General features: G+C 38.4%; 2 protein-coding genes across 2 annotated transcripts in view; both read left to right on the forward strand.

The window, feature by feature from the left end:
• The window catches only part of LOC140161397 (uncharacterized), a 29,764-nt gene that overhangs the window by 2,629 nt on the left and 4,453 nt on the right, over positions 1-22,682 (forward strand). The window contains 2 exon segments of the mRNA XM_072184912.1: positions 17,108-17,303; positions 18,389-18,452. Of these exon segments, the coding sequence (XP_072041013.1) occupies positions 17,226-17,303; positions 18,389-18,452 (142 nt within the window). The 5' untranslated portion in view covers positions 17,108-17,225.
• On the forward strand, positions 11,564-11,905 carry LOC140160252 (uncharacterized). Its single transcript, XM_072183528.1, has one exon. The coding sequence runs from the start codon at positions 11,564-11,566 to the stop codon at positions 11,903-11,905; it is 342 nt and encodes a 113-aa protein (XP_072039629.1).

Consider the following 22,682-nt stretch of genomic DNA (forward strand, 5'->3'; position numbering starts at 1 on the left):
AGACTAATGGCCTTACAGCTAAACAATTCTACTAATTGTTTTTAATCATTTATGATTGGTTTAGTCTAGAAAATACAAACTTTTCCAAACAAAACTACCCGTTGTCATATTAAACACTGTAGTAAGTAATGCAGATGTCTTCAAAATCTAAAAGTTACTGTAAAATTTTAATTACTTATCCTATCATAGTCAAAGTATAGATTTTCTGAAGGGAAATTCGACGAGGAATCTAAATATGGACATATTTTTTCTGTATAGGTTAGGGAGAAAATGTTTAGGTTCAAAATATGTTGAATTGTTAAAAAATCTTACATACTTTGCTAACTTTGGGACACCCTATATTCCGAGATTACCAAACAGCTGCGATTTTGGTTTCTTCCAAAGTCAGTTGGCTCTCCATATCCTCTAACCAAATGAATGTTGTTTACTTCCAGTTTATTTACAAGTTGGTAATAAGCAATGCATTGAGTGGCCCATTTTTTATCAAAATCTTTTTTATTCCACCCTGTATAACTTGCAGGTCACCCTGTATAATGAGTTAAAATGTATATATTTGAATTGCTTATGCCTTCAGCTTTCCAAAAATGTATACTTTTGCTAGTTTAGGGTTGATGATTGTGGAGATAATCTAATTAGAAACCCGGTTGGTGTAAAAATTCATAATATTTGTCATGTAACGCTAAGGGTGGCGAGTTCAGGACACACGGCCATACAAAAAATTGGCCTCGTAGGCCATGTCGTTTTTGAGAAATGGCCGTTTGAAGTTTGGCCCGGACCCCTTTTTTGGCACTCGCGAGTATCATTGGTGATTTTTACCAACTTTGGTAGCTCATAACTTCTTGTAACATGAATTGAAATTTACAGCCATGAAACATACTTATAAGAGATCTAGAAACAAAAATTCAGCTTGGCACTCAACTCCATCATAGTTAGATGGCTCTTGAAAATAGGGAGAAAAACCTGTTATTTCTTGTCTAAGTGTATTGAATTTGGCAGCCATGGTAACAAAATATGCCAAATTTTACTAAGTATAAGTGCATATTTTTGGGTCGTACTTTACAGACCACTCTAGATGTGTTAATTAGCCTCTAAAACACACCCAGAACATATTTCATATAACACTTGAGGTAACTTTTTTTGCTGATTTTATTGTCATGGTTGCGGAATTCAACACCCTTAGACAAGAAATAGCAGGTTTTCCACCCTATTTTTCAAGCTGCGATCTAAATATGATGGAGTTGAGTACCAAAGCTGAATTTTTGTTTCTGGGTAGGTCTCATTCAGCATGTTTGGTTGGAGACTCAGGCTTTCCAAAGGCTAATCCAATCCGCCTCTTAGGTGTTAAGATGTCTACTGCAGGTTTAACTACAAGGAGTTTATCAGCGAGTGCACAACCGCACGTCGCTCATCTGTGGGCACTCTATCACTAAACAGTGCAAGGGGCACTCTCTCTCCTGTCAAGTACATGTACCATAGGTGATGCTTCAAAGCTTTAATTGCACTTGAAGAAATGGCTGGATTCACAGCCTCATATAGTCATACATGAGAAACTTGTGAAACAGATTGAGGTCATGCCATGGGGCATCAGCAGCTGAAGAGCAGGTCAACCACCACGAACTATAGATAGTATGGTCGTTGGACATTTTGACCTGGAAAAAATTGGTAAAAAGCTGATTTTTGCACCAGACAAGCAGAATATATCATAGAACATCATATCCAAAATCCCCAGAAATCCCCCTTGGGGAATTCATTTTATCCAAGATGGCCGCCAAAATGGCCGCCACAACATATAAGTAGCTGTATCTTAGCTTCTAAAGCAGATATGATGATGATTTAAGTGCCTTTGAATAGGTTTAAGAGGTCAGAGAATTCAAATTTGTACAAATCTAACACACTGATGTCTTCAATCCCACTGAAATTCAAGATGGCCGCCAAAATGGCCGCCACAACATATAATTAGCTGTATCTTAGCTTCTAAAGCAGATATGATGATGATTTTAGTGTCTTTGAATAGGTGTAAGAGGTCAGAGAATTCTAATTTGTACAAATCTAACACACTGATGTCTTCAATTACACTGAAATCCAAGATGGCCGCCAAAATGGCCACCACCACATATGATTAGATATATTATCTCCGCTTCTGAAGCAGATATGATGATGATTTTAGTATCCTTGAATATATTTCAGAGGTCAAAGAATTCCAATTTGACCGTATCTAAAACACTGAAGTCTTCATTCACACTGGAATCCAAGATGGCATAAAATGGCTGCCACCACCACCACCACCACGTGTTATGTTTAGGTATATTTTGGCTTATGAAGCAGATATGATAATGATTTTAGTGTCTTTGAATATGTTTTAGGTGGCGCAGTTGTCAATTTTGTATTTATCTAAAGTACTAAGTCAATTCTTCACTCACACTGTAATCCAAGATGATCCTCAATATGGCTAAAATCAAACATGCTTAACTGTATATCTCAGCTTATAAAACCAATGTAATGATGATTTTAACCTTTAAATAGGCTTTTAAGAGAATGTAGGTTTTAGGGGTTGCAGATTTCAATGTTGCAATTACTTAAAACATGGAAGTAAGTGCTCAGTAACAATATAATCCAAAACAGCTGCCACCACATGATTTTCTATACCTCAGTTTCTGAAGCAAAAGTAGCTATCTTTGACTTCATCTGCAAGTATAATCGCCTCAGCGTTTTGGCAATTTTCTCCTCTGCAAACCTTGTGGTGCTGTATCTACATCCGTAAGGACCGGTGCTAATCTCGGTGTCAGAGAGTTTCCAACCCCATTGATTTGGATCCAAGTTATTGTTTGTGAGCTTTCTCCAAAATATGACCTGCAAAAGAACACTCAGACTGTGAAAATACGCTGCTATTTTTTTAACTAGGTGGATGCTTTTGTGGATCAAGTGATGCTTTATTTGATGATACCATCGCCATGAATTAAGCGAACCGCAGACCGTTTAAAGAATCTTCTTCTCTGCCACCACATAAGACAACAAATACTCTGATGCCATTTGTACCAATCTGTTCTAATGTAAGCCTCAGGATCGCGCATCTAGGATGATATCTGCTGCAATTCTTCTTATCTTCTGCAACAAACTTGTCTTTCCATGTCCAAATGTTGCAGAAGAGTCTAACCACTCCATGCATGGATAAACAGGACCTGAGATGGAATGTCAATACTTCACCAACGTTGTTAATAAGGTCTTGAACTTTCCAACCCACCGATATCAGCTATATTCTGGTCCCCAGTGGGACTTCTCTTCCTTGTCTTGAACATTGAAGGAGTCTTGAAGGGTACATTCCACTATCAATGTGTCAGCATCTCCGGTACTTGTCCACCATCCATCGACTCAGCAGGCATTTGTTCTTATCATATTCAGCTCACATAATCTATGAAGGTTCTCACCATGACCAGCAGCCCTTCCTCTCGAATGAGAAGAACAACAGTCAGTTTATCTAAGCTGCCGAGTCGATACTTGGAAACCAATGGTCAGATCGTGCACAATAGTACTGGAGATGCTGTATCATGCTGACACTTTGAAAGTGGAAGGTACCCTTCAATTTGCAAGACAAGGAAGAGAAGTATCTGTAGTAGCAGATGACACAGAAATAATTGTCCTTTGATATACCACTGAGACCAGACTATGGCTGGTATCTATATACTTCCATTCAGAGAAGAAAGGGTTGGTGGTTTGGAAAGTTCAAAACCTTGTTAACAAAGCTGGTGAAGTAGTGACATCCCATCTCCTGTTTATCCATGCCTGGAGTGGTTGCGACTCATAGACATGGAAAGACAAGTTTGTTGAAGAAGATAAAAGAATGGCACTGCAGCAGATATCATCCTAGATGAGTGATCCTGAGGCGACATTAGAACAGATCGTGATAGCTGGCATCAGATTATTTGTTGTCTTATATGGTGGCAGAGAAGAAGATTTTTTTTTTTTCTACGGTTCGCTTAATCCATGGGGATGGTATCATCAAATAAAGCATCATTTGATCCACAGCTATCGACAAAAGCTTTCACCTACTGAAAGAGCAGCATATTTTCACAGTCTGGGGGTTGTTTTACAGGTCATACTTTGGAAAAGCTAACAAACAATGACTTGAATCCAATTTAAAGCAATGGGCTGGAAACACTCTGACATCGTACTAGCACTGGTCCTTACGAATTTAGATGCAGTACCACATAGCTTGTTAAGCTTGTATGATACAATTGCAGGGCTCTCAACTCTCACGTATTGGCCGTGAGTCTTGGGTCACTTTCTCACGGTCTCACGCCAAGGTAGTATAATCTCACGCCTAAAAAGTAAATCTCACGCAAAAAAGCTGAAAATTGAGTAAAATCTCACGCATCGCCATGCATAAATTGTTGTTTCTAACCCCCCCCCCCTCCGCTTTTCACATTCTCGGCGCCGTGGCTCAAATAATCATGGGTCAAAATGAACAATGAAGGCGGCAAATCCGGTATGCCTCTGTCTCACGCCAAGCAATTCCAAAAAGTTGACAGCCCTGAATTGTAAACTTTCCTCCAGGAATTATTGTGTAAATAACGGATGATCCTGTTGCAAAAATGGACTTAAATGTGTCACAGCTTGTGAAGACTACACAGGAGAACATTGCCAAAACGCTGAGGCGATTATACCTGTAGATGAGAACGAAGACAGCTACTTTTGCTTCAGAAGCTGAGATATATAGTCACATGTGGTGGCAGCTATTTGGGATTCTATTATGCGACTTGCACTTCAGTGTTTTAAGCACGGGTTTTAAGTAATTGCAACAATTTTTTTTTTTTAAAACCTACATTCTCTTAAAAACCTATTCAAAGATTAAAATCACAATTATATTGGCTTCAGAAGCTGAGATATTTAGCTAATCATGTTTGATTTTAGCAATATTGAGGGCCATGTTGGATTGCAGTGTCAGTAAAGACATATGCTTACGAAGATAAATACAAAATTGACTTCTCGTCACCTAAAACCTATTCAAAGACACTAAAATCATTATCATATCTGCTTCATAAGCCAAAATATACCTAAACATAACACATTTTGGCGGCCATCTTGAAATCAAGTGTGAATGAAGACTTCAGTGTTTTAGATACGTACAAATTTGAATTCTTTGACCTCTGAAATATATTCAAGGACACTAAAATCATCATCATATCTGCTTCAGAAGTGGAGATATATCTAATCATATGTGGTGGTGGTGGGATTTTGGCGGCCATCTTGGATTTCAGTGTGATTGAAAACATCAGTGTGTTAGATTTGTACAAATTTGAATTCTCTGACCTCTTAAACCTATTCAAAGACACTAAAATCATCATCTTATCTGCTTTAGAAGCTAAGATACAGCTAATTATATGTTGTGGCGGCCATTTTGGCGGCCATCTTGAATTCAGTGTGATTGAAGACATCAGTGTGTTAGATTTGTACAAATTTGAATTCTCTGACCTCTTAAACCTATTCAAAGACACTAAAATCATCATCATATCTGCTTTAGAGCTAAGATACAGCTAAGTATATGCTGTGGCGGCCATTTTGGCGACCATCTTGGATAAAACGAATTCCCCAAGGGGATTTCTGGGGATTTTGGATATGATGTTCTATGATATATTCTGCTTGTCTGGTGCAAAAATCAGCTTTTTACCAATTTTTTCCGGGTAGCCACTGTTTTTCCTCTTCAACGACCACACTAAGATCAGAGTGGCGAAGATAACAAATTCTCTCACTTTTGGCACTTGATGGGCGGCTGTTATGGTACCTTGTGGCAGCTGTGAAATCTAGGCTTCAAGCAAACAGATCTTTATTGAGTAAAGTAGCTTTTCCATCCACCTAGCTTTGTGGAGAGCTGCAGGTTGCTTGAATTTAGTTGACATTACTGCATCATCGCTTCCTAAGGTGTGGAATCCCTGATCATGATCTTATTGGAAAGAGTGATAAAAAGACCAATGATTTACACAACATACAGTATTACTTTTCTCTGAATGTCATTTATATGTTTATTGTTGACCTTTGACCTTATTTGGTTGACCTTTGACCTTTGTTGACATTGAACTCTGTTGGCCTTTGACCCTCATCTGAGAATTGTTACGAGTCGTACTTGACTCAAGGCCAAAATCACCTTTTACCCGAACTCACACGAATGCACAACACAAATACACTGTTTGGTCTTTAATTGAAAGCATGTTATGATTGGTATAATATACGTGACAACAAATGCAAATACACAATAATCAAATATAATCACTCTTTATCTATTTTGTACTTAGCCAGCATTCTTCTTCTTGGCAATCATAAAGTTCTTGCAATGTTCTGGACTACTGATGTAATATATCCTTATTCACTTGTCCTGCGAAAATCAGCGAAGTCCTTTGTACACTTGCATTGATAAATCCTTGCGTATAAATTCCTTATACGAAAATGGTGTTCTCCAAACACGTTTATAACTCCTTGCGCAGTTCTCCTATACTAAACTCCTTGCGCCGTTCTCCTATGCTAAACTCCTTGCGCTGCTTTCTCCAAACTTGGTGCTATTTCCACCTTTCACACAATATCTTCAGGAAGCAGGACTGCGATGCAGTTGTCCCCACTTATTTTGACAGTTGTGTTGCTCCTTTTACCAGACTTCAGCAAATCGGCAGAAGAATACATTTTCCTTTCTTGGAAGAAGTACGTTCTTTGGCGTATTCTAGATCTTCTCCGACAACACTGGCAGGTAGTAGTGCATTGACTACTTAAATTAATTCTGGTTCGCAATTTCCTTTCTTTGAAGGAATTGGACTGTAAGCATATTAGCTAGCTAGCCCAGATCAACACTATCAACTGTGACAATTGTGTTTACATTTTCTTATTATATACCAAGCAGGGGGAAATCCCAAATATTGATAGCCATATATGTGATCTTGGAAATCCCCAAGCCTTAATTATAACATTAACCTTTCACATGACATCATTTCCTGAGGGGAATCCCCTGACATCACTTCCTGAGGGGAATCCTGTGACATCATCTTTACTTTACAATCTCTAGGGGAATTCCCATATAATCCAAAATTAGAAATGATTCAATTTGTTTTTGATCAAGTTGATGCAAGAAAGGGGATCCCTAAAATGTCTCATAAACTAGATTTTAATTGTAAACAAAGATAATCAAATTAAATCACTCAGGGCACATCACAGTATCCAAGAAACAAATCCCACAGCAGAGTATTAAAGTTAAGTTTCATATGGCCCTCTTCTTTACATCTTTACATTACATGCATTATATAGGATATTAGTGTGTTTTTAGAGTATAAAGTTCACTTTACTACATGTTTCAATGGACAAGCCCATTTTCGGATTTCAGGCCTGTGGTGGCCCCATAAGACAAACTCTGAATTAAATAAAATTTGGTAGGGATTAGTTTTGGGACAAGTGGAACAAAAATAATGCAAACTATGGGGGCTATAGATGCACCCTATTGTATGGTCTTATAAATTACTCCAATACCCTAATCTACAGAGTGATTCCCCTGTTTAAACTTTGATTTTTAGATTTGAATGAAAATTCCTGATTATTCCCATAATTCCCGTTAATTCCCAAAATTTCCGGTGGAAACTTTCCACTCCAAAAATTCCCGGGAATTTTACAACCCTAGACCAGTGACTTTTTTGTTCCTTAGACTAGAGGAAAAGTTTGATATATCGCACGACTCTCTATGATGACTGGTTAAAAAGAAAGAGGGTAAAGTGCACAAAAGTACAAAAAGTGTCTATATCTCATTAAGGTGGTACTACACCCCTGGGCAATTTTGTGCCTATATTTGCATTTTTCTCAAAAATTATAGCGCATTGGTGACAAGTAAGATATGTATATTATAGGGGCAAGGACTACAACTACTGCACTGAAAATTTTGTTTCAGCACAGACAACAGTTGTGGAGTTGCAGTCAAAAATGAGGGAAACCCAATATTTGATTTTAATCAATAACTACTTGTCTTGAGTCACTGAAATTCCAGTATAGTAACTGGATTCCTTGCCCCTATAATATACATAACTTTTGTTACCTGACCACCGACGTCAAAAAGAATTACAGATTGTCCCAGTATAACACCCCTAATCAACCATGAAACCCTTGACCCACCATGACACCCACAATACTCTCAATGATACCTCTTGACCAACCATGACACCCCATGACCTACCCAGACACCCCTTCACCTTAATGAGCTCTTTATTATGGCACTTGAGAACCAAAGATCCCAAATAAAAATGACAGTCACTCACGTCTATTTTGTCCCGTAATAAACTTTTTAGGCTGCGTCTTAATGCAGCGCCTCAAGCGGTGACCTGTTTTTAATTTAAAATCGTAGCGGCTCTGTCATTGGTTATTATCAAACAAAGCTATCACCTCAATTCTATACAAACCACGATTAGGGGCACACTTAGAAACTTGCTTGACAAAACTTGAAATTCTTTTGATATGGTAATCTACAGAAGATCTTATCTGATAACACATAGGCCTACATGATTCTACTATACTATGTTAAATTTTATAAGACGGATTCAATTATTATTTCTTCTTCACGAAAGAAGAAAATTATCTGAATTAAAATTCTGACGGGTTCGAACCCACAACCTCCGGTTTCACAGTCGAGCGCTTACACTACTGCGCTAGCAGTTCTGTCAGAAATGATTTTGTTCATTAGCTCTTATTGATTACTGAAATTAAGCGCATACACTTGAAATGCTATTACCGCACTTGTCTCTTGCTAGCATACTGAATCTCCAATCAATAATGAACCTTGCCTCTGACTATGCGGTTCCTATGCTTATCAGTAAAAAAATTTCGGAAGTGGCAAATGCATTATACTCACGGGGGGAAGGGCACTTAACACAAATGACCATATGGGTATGCTCCCCCGGAAAGACCCTCCTTTTTGGATTTCGCAGCTCCGAAAGACCCCCTATATTTGACCAAAATAGAACTCCGAAAGACCCTTGATTTTGATAAATAAATATTTAGCTCTAAAAGACCCCAAAATTGTTCATTCCTCATATTTCTGGGATTTCAAGCAAAAAGCGAAGAAAGACCCTTGATTTTGACTGTTCGCAGCTCCAAAAGTCCCCATATTTTACTTGTTCGCAGCTCCAAAAGGCCCCCTTTTACTGGTACGCCCGCATCTCCCAAAGAACCACCACCTAAACATTCCGGGGGAACATACCCACCAAATATTGTTGATGTGCCTAGGCTACTGCTGACATTTTAATTAACATTGAATTATAACAATATAGGCCTACTATTGACTTGGTGATAGTAATACTAGTAAATTCAGTACTTATAATATATCAACAACAAAATAATAGTCAATCTGTCTAATATTAATAATACAGATGATATTAATATATAAAGAGTTTTGTTGCAAAAGCCCTTTGTACATCTACTTTTTGACTTTTTGAGAAAAACAGCTTTTTCAAAAATTGTTCAATTATTACTAGTTCGATTTGATTCATTTTGGTTTTGAATAAAGTGTTGATAAATAGAAACTAAAAGAATAGGTTTGGTACAATTTTCAAGCCTTCCTATTTATTTTATTATTTCGTTTATATCGTGCCTTTTGTGGATGTAAGGGCTTTTGCAACAAAATAAATTGACCCCTTTTCTAGAAACCATCTTTGCAATCAAATTCGAACCCATATTTTGCACTACTTTATGTAACTTGACTAATGTTTTCAAGAGAAAAATTGAAATATCTCATTTACTTTTATTAAATTCGCAAAATGGCATTTTTTAGTATTTCCGAAGCTACAACTTTTGTTAATCAAAACGATTTTTTTCAAACATAGTGTCTGATAGTGACCCAAAGACAGTTTCTTTTTGGTTTTAATAGGTAAAGATTATCATGGCTAGGCCTATACATCAAAATATTTTGACATGCCAAAAATATTCCCCTTTATAGGCCTAAAGGACACAAAGAAAAGCCATGGATTAGCGAGGAAGTCATCCAACTGGCAAACGAACGAAGTAGAGCAAAGCAAGAAAAAATAAAGGACCCAACCAAGAGAAGTAGATACAACTTCTTAAGTCGTGAAATAAAAAGAAAAGTCAAGGGATGCCGAGATCAGTGGCTCAAAGACCTTTGCAAAAAAGTTGACAATGCACATCAGGCAGCAAAGTCAAAAGAAGTGTACTCAACCATCAAGAAAATTACAAGAAAAGCCTCTATCAGAATGCAAACCGTCATAAGTAAAGATGGACAGATTCTTACTGAATCAGAGGAAGTAAAGGATAGGTGGAAAGAAAGCTTTCAAGAACTATATAATAAAAAGAACCCAACAGATGAGGAGCTAACGCAAAGTGTTCCCCAGATGCCCAGCTGCAAGATAGAACCAGCCATCCTACGAGAGGAAATTGAAAGTGCTGTTAAAAGATGTCAGATGGCAAAGCCCGGGATATGACAATATCACAGCTGAAGAACTCAAAGCAGCTGGGAGCGCAGGGATCGAAATCCTACATATGCTATGCACCAAAATATGGGACAGCGAAATCTTCCCAGATGACTGGGGGAGGGCTATCATCACACCAATTTACAAGAAGAAAGACAAGCTTGATTATGCAACTACCGAGGATCAGCTTGCTTAGCCATGCATGCAAAGTAATTACACTTATTCTACAACGCCGAATCATGAAAAGAACTGAAGAAATTCTATCAGAGTCCCAAGCAGGATTTAGACCAGGACGTTCAACCATAGACCAACTCTTCACCCTCAGGCAAATAGTTGAGAAGCATCTTGAAATGAGGAAGGCCCTTTTCTGTTGCTACATCGACTTGAAAAAGCCTTCGACTCAGTGTGGCAGGAAGGACTTTGGAAGGCACTTGGCTTCTTTGGTTTCCCAAACAAAATCACCTGTCTCCTGAAAGCTCTCTACAATAAATCTGCAAGTACTGTCAGAGTAAATGGGGAACTAACAGACTGGTTTACAACCCTGGTTGGAGTTCGCCAAGGATGTGTAATCTCACCCCAACTTTTTAACATCCTACTGGAGATGACTATGTTGTATGCCCTGCACGATACCAACATAGGAGTAAACATCCAAGGACAAGTGGTGAACAACTTACGATTTGCAGACGACATTGCACTAATTGCTAACAGTGAAGAAGACCTCCAGACACTGGTTAGCCTCATTCATCAAAGCAGCTCAGCTTTTGGACTCAAAATAAATATCGCTAAAACAGAAGTCCAGGCCATATGCAAAGAAGACACCCATCTGAACATCACAATTGACAATACCCAGCTTCTGCAGGTAGAGGAGTTCACATACCTGGGAGGAAAGATCACCCAAAAGGATCCTGCTCAGAAGATATTAAACTTGAATAGGCAAAGCCCTAGGAGCTGTGCAGAGACTACAGAGTATCTGGAGTGCTAAGGACATCCAAACCAACACCAAGATTGAGCTTTACAAGGTCCTTGTTTTGTCAATATTGCTATACGGAGCAGAAACCTGGACATTGAAAAGAGAGGATGAGAATCGACTGCTCACTTTCGAGATGATGTGCCTTAGGAAAATAATGGGAGTAACACGGAGAGACAGGATCAGAAACACCATCATCCGCAAAACCCGGGGTGTGGAATTTTCCATCTTGGACAGAATAACCCGGAAGAGACTGCATTATTTTGGCCACGTCCAGAGAATGCCTCCCTCACGCCTTCCAAAGATGGCCTTTGAATGTCACATCCAGGGAGTCGGACCTAGAGGAAGACCGCCAAAGAGGTGGAGAGACTGCCTGCTAGCTGACTGCAAAAGAACCGACCTAAACTCCATAGTAAATGCCAGCCGTACAGCAGATGACAGAACAGTTTGGCGGGACATTGTGATGCGGATGCCACCACTCAACTCCCAGTTGGAGTGAACGGCATAGGTCATTTGAATTTAGGCCTATCCTGACATGTTTCTACATCACATTCGCAATATCGAAACGGTGCAAATACCTATACCTGTGCCAATATTGGCTCCCCCCTTGTCCCGCCAAAAAGCCTCCCCTATAATTCAACACCCTGGGATAAGTATTGCATCATCATCACCCCCCTGCACCTCATCCTGGCGCGCACTCTTTTGGTGACAGATCGAATGGAACAATAGGGTGTCTTCGGGTGACAGAGCATGTGCTCGTAAAAAATATAGGGTCTGTGGGTGACAGCAACGCTGAAAAGGGGGGTCTTAACAGCCCTACATACTAGTACGCGTCACCTCCAAAGTGGGAGTGTGCCCCTAATCAGTCTGACTAAACTTCTTTGATTGATGCAACGACCGGCCGTGACCCAAGTTATGTAATCACTTCGATGTCGAATAAACAAAATACAACACTGTATTGTATATGTATAAACCTATATAAGGGACGCACCATTAGATATCAAGGTGGGGGGGGCTTGGTAGTTTTTTGGAAAAGAAATTGTCACGCCATCTGATAAAAAAAAATTGCTTCACCTCAGAGCCCCCCAAAAAAAAAAAAAACATTGCACCACCTCGGACCTGAAAAAAAAAAATTTGGTGGCAAGGGTGCTCCAGTTTTCATCAGGTATATTAATTTTATTTTAGCTTCAAACTGGCAAGTATTTTGTTCGCATTTGTTTGTGAAAGGTTATTCTGTGAGTGAATACACTTGATTCACTCCACTTCAAAGATTTCCCCAGAGTCCACCCCAAAGTCAAAAAGAAATCTATGCCACGTGATGATGGGAGCCATATGTGGGGTCATTGGATGGATCAGAGTATGGTTTTGGTGAGATATCCTCACATGAACCTATATTTTGAAGAAAATAATCGCAAGACATGGATCTCCTTTGAAAACATTCATGAAAAAAACATGCTAAAACTCACCATTTGAACCAGAAGCGTGCGGTACTAACCAGCGGGGCAGAGTGCTCCCTGAAAAGAGTGCCCGATAACACAAAATGAAAAGAAATCGGGAAGGCATAGGAAAAGAAAGGGGCAAGGAGCCTGTTTCCCACCAAAATCAGTACCCGATCATGCACCAAAATGAATGTAAATACCAAATTTTTGCGGCATGCGCCAGCATTGTCTCAATAAAAACATTTTGGCCCGGTTTTTGGAGGCTCGAAAACTTAACAGTTTATATGTAGGCCCTACAGTCTCGCTAAAAAAAACCTAGTGTATGTACATATCGCATTAATAATACCGGTTCAAATTGATAATTATTTTTGTATTTTCCCCCAAACCTTTATTTTCCCCCTCTGATCACGAAAGCTGACTACGCTCCTGATATGAACTCATTTTAACATAAGAAGAACGCTTTTTGTGCTACGCTAAATTTAGGTGCTACAAAATGTAAACTGTTTGCTTCATCGAGGCGCTAAAAATTGCTTCACCGAGGTAGGCCTACTAAAAATTGGTGCGTCCCTATATTGTACCATACCTGCCATGCATGCATGCATGCAGGGACCGTCTTTAAAATAAATTATATCAAGTTGGCAAGTTACTATTTTTGGTGAATATTTTGTATTGAACCATGATCTTTCTGACATAAACATTCAGAGAACACCTCAAGGAAATATGAAATGTCCCATATATATCTTTACTTTAAAGTCGAAGCTGCAAGATAGCCTGAATAAAATTTAAATTCACCAGCCAAAAATGTGATATTTTTGAACTTTTTCTTGACCACTTTCATGGAAACAAAAACTTACAAGAAACCTCGGTAAAACTGACGATTTACAAGGAATTTAAAGTCTCAAAAAAAAAATCTATCCGTGTTATCTTGCACACAAAATAGTTCTTGTCTCAAAAATCCAAAAGAAGAATGCGTTTTATCTGTACTTTTTAGAATAAAGCTTGGGACTTTAGGTCTCGAATTTCGATTACCACGACAAAAGAAGTATGTAGTACATACATCTGACACAAAGCATACATCCTTTTGGCCTGATATGGAAACGTAATTAGAAGGTAGCTATTGTATTCTAACAATAAGAGCGGGGTCAAATAGCTTACAAAAGGCTCCTCCGATTTATAGTGATCTACAATCAATCGGCAAGCTGCGAGTTATTGATTTTTAATCAATCACGTATTGCACTCTAACGGTAACAGAAGGGTTTAGCCCAGGTTGAAATCTCATCTCCTCCCAGTCGTCATAAGTGAATTATAAGTATGAATTGAAACCCTCTAGAAGTTACCAAAGTATACCGCACATGGCGCTATTTATAAACCTGAAAGATTTCTAGCACAGGTCGAATGCGAAAAAGACGGATGTGCACTGCCCTTATTTGATCAATAACTGATATTTTCAAATTGACAAAGAATTGACGTATATTTATTGCTTAGTTTTCCCTCCTCAGCATTTAGAGTCAAATTTTCGGAAGATCATTTCTGGGTCATCCAAGGTCACCCAGGGGTCATCTGAGGTCAAATTACTAAAAACTGTCATATGGGCATGAAACATTTAGAGTCAAATTTTTGGAAGCTCATTTTGGGGTCATCCGAGATCACCCAGGGGTCATCCAAGGTCACCAGGTCAAATTACTAAAAACTGTCGTATGGGCATGAAACTTGGTGGGTACAGTCAACATTTAGAGTCAAATTTTCAGGTCATTTCAGGGCCATCCAAGGTCACCCAGGGGTCACCAAAGTTCAAATTATAAAAACAACTGTCATATGGGCATGAAACTTGGTGGGTACAGTCAACATTTAGAGCCAAATTTTTGGAAGGTCAATTTGGGGTCATCCAAGGTCACCCATGGGTCATTTGAGGTCAAATTACTAAAAACTGTCATATGGGCATGAAACTTTGTGGGTACAGTCCACATTTAGAGTCTAATTTTCGGAAGGTCATTTCAGGGTCATCCAAGGTCACCAAGGGGTCATCTGAGGTCAAATTACTAAAAACTCGTATGGGCATGAAACTTGGTGGGTACAGTCCACATTTAGAGTCTAATTTTCGGAAGGTCATTTCAGGGTCATCCAAGGTCACCAAGGGGTCATCTGAGGTCAAATTACTAAAAACTCGTATGGGCATGAAACTTGGTACAGTCAACATTTAGAATCAAATTTTTTGAAGGTCATTTTGGGGTCACCCAGGGGTCTTCTGAGGTCAAATTACTAAAAACTGTTGTATGGGCATGAAACTTGGTGGGCACAGTCAACATTTAGAGCCAAATTTTTGGAAGGTCATTTTGGGTTTATCCGGGGTCACCCAGGGGTCATCTGAAGTTAAATTGCTAAAAATTGTTGTATGGGCAATGGGTACAGTCAACATTTAAAGTCAAATATTTGGAAGGTCATTTCAGGGTCATCCAAGGTCACCCAGGGGTCTTGGGTACAGTCCACATTTAGAGTCTAATTTTCGGAAGGTCATTTCAGGGTCATCCAAGGTCACCAAGGGGTCATCTGAGGTCAAATTACTAAAAACTCGTATGGGCATGAAACTTGGTACAGTCAACATTTAGAATCAAATTTTTTGAAGGTCATTTTGGGGTCACCCAGGGTCTTCTGAGGTCAAATTACTAAAAACTGTTGTATGGGCATGAAACTTGGTGGGCACAGTCAACATTTAGAGCCAAATTTTTGGAAGGTCATTTTGGGTTTATCCGGGGTCACCCAGGGTCATCTGAAGTTAAATTACTAAAAATTGTTGTATGGGCAATGGGTACAGTCAACATTTAAAGTCAAATATTTGGAAGGTCATTTCAGGGTCATCCAAGGTCACCCAGGGGTCATTTGAGGTCAAATTACTAAAACCTCGTCTGGGAGTGAAACTTGGTGGGTACAGTCAACATTTAGAGCCAATTTTTTGGACGGTCATTTCAAGGTCATCCAAGGTCACTCGGGTCATCTGAGATCAAATTGCTAAAACTGTAGTATGGGCATGAAACTTGGTGGGTACAGTCAACATTTAGAGTAGACTACCCCGTAGTCCACTTGCCCATTGTGCATACTCTGGATATTGTATTTAAGCTTAAAACTCTGATTTAATTAACGTGTGCACAATTGATAGATTTTCACATCTGATCAGTCACCCTACTCCCTCTGTTTGTTAGCTTCCCAAGTGGACTACTGACATTGCCTTTGCGGTTAAGATTTTTAACACGGGACTCTATGGAGAGTTAGGCCAATTTCTGGCCTAACTAAAATTGGCCATGATGTAATGCATCTTTAAATGGATCTGCCTTTGTGATTGGTCGCCCATACCTCGCTATGGTTTAAATCGTCTGGGCCCGCGCCATTACCATTAACTACACCGTAAACAACTGTCTCTGGTATTTGCGGCGCTTTTGTGTTGACGCGAAAGTTAATCTCTCATCAAACATCTAGCGCGTCCATGCTTAGTACTTGTGGTTAATGGACTGATAATCAAGTATGCTTGACAGTGTGTTTTTAGAGAGCAAAGTCCAGGGGGTAAAGTTCTGCTTACAATCCAAAGTTCATAGTCAAATTTTCGGGGTTCGCTATCAATAAAAGTATAGATTCCAAAATCAGAATTGTTCAGTATTAAAGTGAGCCGTTATATAATTATGCAAGATAATGTTGCATTCAATTACTTTTATTGTCACTAATCATCTGATATTTTTAACTCTTTATGACCATTTTACTATTGAATACTTTAATTTTAATAAACATCAGTATAATTTTGAGTTCAACGAAATGAGTTCATCATGACTAATAAAAACATATTTTTAATAAAATTCGGCTATGGCATAGTCTACATTTAGAGCCAATTTTTGGAAGGTAATTTTGGGTTTATCCTGGGTCACCCAGGGGTCATCTGAAGTTAAATGACTAAAAATTGTCGTATGGGCATGAAATCACCATCGGCCAGTTAATCGTGCCGAGCCGAGAACCACCAAAATTTAGGGGTCAAAGGTCAAATTTCAATATTGGTCCAATCAAGCTCAAATTGAACAGGCAAGTCACCATGGGTTGTTGCAGGTTCCTTTCCTTCTACCAAAAGTAATCGCAAAAGCAGGCGGTCGCGAAAGCATGCGAGACTCGTGGTTCGAGAACCGCCTTGTTTTCATTTCTTTTTGGGTCACTGCCCTGCCCCACGTATGGACTGGTGTCTTTGTCTTGGTTAATTCTAATTCTTTTTTTCACTCTCTCTATAGGGTACTGTTTTTGAATAGCAAGTCATCAGTTAGTCGAGTAGGTGACTGACTGCCCACCCAAACATCAATCATTCAGTCCTTCATACCTGATTGGTGGAGAGTAGTTTTAGTTGGAAGGATGAGCCAATCAGGTGGTGTGAATCAGCCTCCAGTATCTGGAAGTGGTGATGTCTTCAACTGGCACGAACAATTGCAGGTGAGCAGTTTACTACCTGCCGATCTAACATTGCCTCTGATTGGTCAATTACATGATATCTTAATTTTAATCACCAATCAGAATGGAGCTTTGTAAATAATTTACCCCAATTTTTTGCATGGTGAAATTATTTTAACAATGTTTCTGATTGGTCTAATTGATAATGAAACTCCATTTTTGACCAATAGGCAGGTAGCTCCATGGGTTTAATATCCGTTGCAATTGGACAGTATGAATGAACAAAGAAGAATTCAGATGATAAAAGTGGGAATTAAAGAGTTTTAAAATCAAACTCAGAGACGGGTTTGTTTACGATTTTCATGATAATTGAAATTTCTTAATGCAATGGAAAAAAGTGTGCCCATGGTTAGTTTTGCAACGTACAAATTCCTGAAAGCCCCATGTCAACAATGCCAAGAAAAGTTGCTTTTTGCCTTGTAAAAGTATCAACGTCAACTATTCATCTTTCTGCAAATCTTTTTTCTCTGAAGGCACCAGATGAATATCTTCCACGTTAATTGCATTACTAACCAATCACAGGCTGTGGAAAGTTTGATTGACAGCAACATATTGTCTTTAATTCTGACTTTTGTTATAGTCCTTAGTCAGGATTTTGAAGTTGTCCCTTCACATACTTTTCTGGGCAATACCTGGAGCATCACAAAAAGGGGAATTATGGCATTCATTGCAGACTGTAAATATCTGATATTAATGATAACGGTGTTGCTTGCTTATTAGGCAAAAAAAAAAAAGGTTTGTTTCAAAGTTTGCGCATACATTTGTAAAATTGTGCGATTTGAAGAAAAAAAGAAATGTGGTAATTTTTTTATTTCAAATTTTTTTACCCGGAAAAATCGGCCAAAATTGCATTTCGCATTAAGTTGTTTTCAAACCACTTGTGAGCTTTGAGATAAACCTTTTTTTTGCCTTATTTGGATGTAAAATGCATTGCCAAGTAGGGCCTATGTGTTGTGGAAATTGAAACTTCATAAGTACGGTACTTATCTTAAAAGTAACACATTTTCTTGTATTTTAATGCACAAGTTTTCTTGACTTTAAAATCATTGTGTGTGATTTATTACCAGGTACCAAGAGTGCCACTGAGGTTGCCACAAAATTCAGAAGAAAATAATAAATCCGAAGAGAAAGGTGAGTTGAAAATAATAATAAAAACAAATGACACTAGTTAATGTAACATGTTTTGTAATAGTGTTATGAGGTACTTTATAAATTGTAAATTTGTAGCCATGAACAGTAGCAACTACGATGATGAGGATTATGATGATAATCAACAACGGTGATGATTATGATGATATGATCGCACAAAATATTTCAGAAAATGAGGAATTTAATATGACTATATTTAGTACACTTGGAAGCAGGGCTCCTGCTAGCCATCAAAAGCTCTGCGTCCGATCGGATGCACAACTGTAAAATCTGGTTGTGAAATGCGCGTCCCACAATTTTAGTCCGTACATATGTTGATGTGGGCAACAGACAATGCAATTTTTGTGCGTCCGACGTCCGTACGTATGTTGATGTGGGCAACAGACAATGCAATTTTACAGGGCTCTGATCGCCAGTATTGCATCGCATCGATTCTCATTTTGATAAATATTTGGCTATCTCCTTCCATTTTCGTTATTGGGCATTGGTGCAGCTTCCAACAATAGAAAATCACGTCCTGGATGCACGGACACGCCTTAGCAGGAGCCTTGCTTGGAAATGTTGATTTACTTATTATTTACAACTGGTGTCTTGGGTGATATTTTTGGGCGGATTTTGGATTTAAAAGGGCGTCAAATTTCAAAGTTGATCAAATTGGGTTAAAAACATTCCAAAGTATTCCTCTCATCCAAAGGATTCAGAAAAGGTATAGTTTGACCTACCGATCTCAAGTTATACAAAAGGTAAAAGGTCATTTTTTGGTGGGCTACAGGGGACCAACAACTGAAAAGTGCTCCAATTTCAACTAAACTAGTCTCAAATTGTTATCCACTAATTTGCATTTTTTCAATCAAAATATATCTACTTTTTGCCCCAAACAGCTGATTTTACATGAACACAGCAATTTCCACCTAACTCCATCCATTTTAAGACCCAAAACAGATGAATTTAACATGTGTTCAGCAAATTTTTAAAAAATCCCAAAATGGAAACTCTGGGTCGGTAGGGCCCATAAAAACTGTAGGCAAAATATCTTATTCTCGAGATCACGAGAGGACATACCTTCTGTGTACAGTTGCGTCAGGGTACTTTTTGTGGAATAACACATGACTGAATCACGATCTTGCCTAGCGACAACCATATATACGAAAACTGTGATCGGTCAATTCTCAAAAGCTGTGATTGCTTCATGTAAGCATGTGGTCTTTGTGTAGTACTCTCGACGCATATTTCTGTGCATACCCAAGTTGGCTCTCATTAGATATTTTGCCTATAGACTAGTTGTGATGTTTTAAAAACTTTTGAGTAAATAAATCTTATTTGTAAACTTCTTAAATTTGATGTTACCCCCCCCCCCAATTGGGCTTGGCTGACCATGGTTGTAGCTACAGCGGGTGCAATGCAAGATTTTCATCAAATGCCACTCGGCACTTAAAATATCCTAGCTGCAACCCTGTGGCTGACAGTATTTCTTTTCATGCTTTTTCCTGGATGTTTCTCAGTATTTCCTACATAACCAGGAAACTATGTATTTCTTAATAAATTATACAGTTACTATAAGTCTAACATGACTAACATTGATTTGTGTGTGGTCATATACATGTGTAAAGATGTGTTCCTTTGTACTTCCACAACCAGTGTGTAATGTTATGATTGGTTTTAATAGTTCATTATGTGTGTGAAGTGAACCGTTTAATTTAACCCATTTTTGATAAAATTCTTTATTTTAAAACTGTTTCTACCATGGATATGTCATCAAAATAAACCTGTTCTGTTAAATCCTGGGTGGGTGGCAGGGAGGGGGCACTGGTGGACAGTGGTGGTCATTGACAAGGGGTATCATGTGTAACCATGAAGTCTCAAAATGGTCAAAAAACACCCTAAACAAATATTATCACAGTCTGAAAATGCACCCTTAAACAAGTATTACCAGTGCAATTTCCTACCCTAAACAAGTATTGGCACTAATTTTACCCCATTAGGTGACAAAAAACAACAACCTTGTTCTATGAAAGGATGGATATTTCAAGTAGGGTCGGTCGGTCAGGCCCATTTTTTTTTGTTGGAAAAATGATACAAAAATTCAGAAATCTGAAATATTTTGTAATTTGGGGAAAATACAAAAATAAAATTGTTCCTGATATTTTCAAAAGGTCGGCATTCATATATGCAGGACAAATTTGTTTCCCAAATTTGGGAAAATCTGGGTCGGTCAGACCCATAGAACGGGGTTTTCTTTTTTGTCGCCTTTAGAAGTAAGTAAATCAGTCATTTTTTGACTCCAAAATCCTTCATAACAAGTGGGAAAAACAAGTCAAAGGTTCATAACTTTTTTGACCTTTACGTCATATATTTGTCGTAAAGGACCCTAAACACAGATTTATTGTGCAATGTATACCCTTTCTCTTAATTTTCCTTGTTTAAGATACCCTATTCACAATACCATAGGACGTACAGTGCCTGATCATACAAAAAGACCCTTTAACCTTCTGGTTAATTACCAGTGCATCCCCCGGTAAAATGAGCATCCTTTCTTTATTTCTTTATTTTTTTAAAGTGATTTAATCATGACTTCAAACTTTAATTGTTCATTGTTAACTTGACACCTGCATGTCCATGTTATCTTTGCTCCAATTTAAATTATGCAACAAAAACATGCATGTTATGTTTCAACATTATTTTACAATTATTATAAAAATAAAAATGGATTCTTTGGCAAGAGTAACATATAAAACAACACCAATATCAATAGAATAAGGCATAGAATAATATTTCTGATGTCCCCCGTCTGAAAAAGTTTCTTTGCCAGCACCTGGTAGGGTAAGCATAATTTTGCTAAAATAAGTGCAAAGGATGGTTGGACAATCTTATCTTGATGACAAAAAGTCGGGAGGGGTGCACCTATTCAAACTGATTGATCGAATCATGCACGTAAAGTTAAACACGCTGAGTGTACGCGCACACGTTCAGGGGCAGTTTTTCAGCACGCTTGACATCATTACCGAACTTGAGGTGAACCAAATTATAGAATGACAATTATTTAAATCCTCTGTGAATGATATTTCTTTGGATAGGAAGCACATGAAAATAAAAACAGAGGAAGCAACTTTTCTATTGTGCTTCAACTTCGCATGTATGAAGCAATTTTTACACTTTCATGTTTTTAACTGTCAAATTTAAGGACATTCTTGTTTCTTGAAAAAATATTAAATGAAAATATGGTAGTATTACATTAATTAGTAAGTTTAAAGCTTGTGAACTCAGAAAAAGAGAGAGCTGGGGGAAAGGGAATACGGGATATTTCAGGTTTTATGCTGATCTCAAGATTACAGTTGGGAATTCTGCGATGCTCCCTGATGAATCTAAACATCACACTTAAAGGAGCATTAGCTGATTTTCTATGAATTCATGGATGTGATCAGCTCAGACTCAGGAGCCCTTTTGATAGCTAAGAATTTTAAAAATGGATGATGAACATTCTATACTGTAGTCATTCTGTCATGGAATCATAACAGTTGCATATGTTTGACTAATTGTACTTGTAATTTTCCCTAATGATGCACATAATCCAGGGCCCAATAGGCGAGGGCTAAGGCTGATTCACAAAATAGCCCTTCAAAATTAAATTATGGGGGCGATTTTTAATGGAAAGTATCCCCTGAAAGGAAACTGTTTTCAGGCTTGTGGCTCAAAATAAATGGGTAATATTGGTTGTTGGCCCCTGAAATCCCAAAAAAAATAATTACGAGGGCAATTCAGAGAAGATATCTTGCCCATCCCAGAATCCTTTGCAACATGTACACCACAGGGATGTGAGAGTTCCTCTTTTCAGCTGATTTCTTCTTTTTTTGTTGCCAAAATTTATGTGTTTTTCTTTTATTTTCAGCCCATATTTGGCGTTTTTACCCTGATTTTACGCTGTTTTTGGTGATTTTCCTTGTTTTTGGTCTGTGGCCTCTCACACCCCTGACACCACCTCATGTAATCAAATGACACTCCTATTTCTTTACACAGGGTCCCTGTAAAATATGCCTTTTCATAGAGTACATACACATGTAGCTAAACAGGGGTTATAGTCAATTCAGAAGCATAATTTGCAAGATCAGAATGTTCTGTACATGGGGTACATTTTTAAAGAACCGTGTCGAACTCAATTAGATCGGTCGAACATCCGGGCTATCTCTAGTCTCGGGCCCAAACTGCATGTGGCTC

This window comes from Amphiura filiformis, chromosome 9 (assembly GCF_039555335.1).
Source record: "Amphiura filiformis chromosome 9, Afil_fr2py, whole genome shotgun sequence".
NCBI classification, from domain to species: Eukaryota; Metazoa; Echinodermata; class Ophiuroidea; order Amphilepidida; family Amphiuridae; genus Amphiura; species Amphiura filiformis.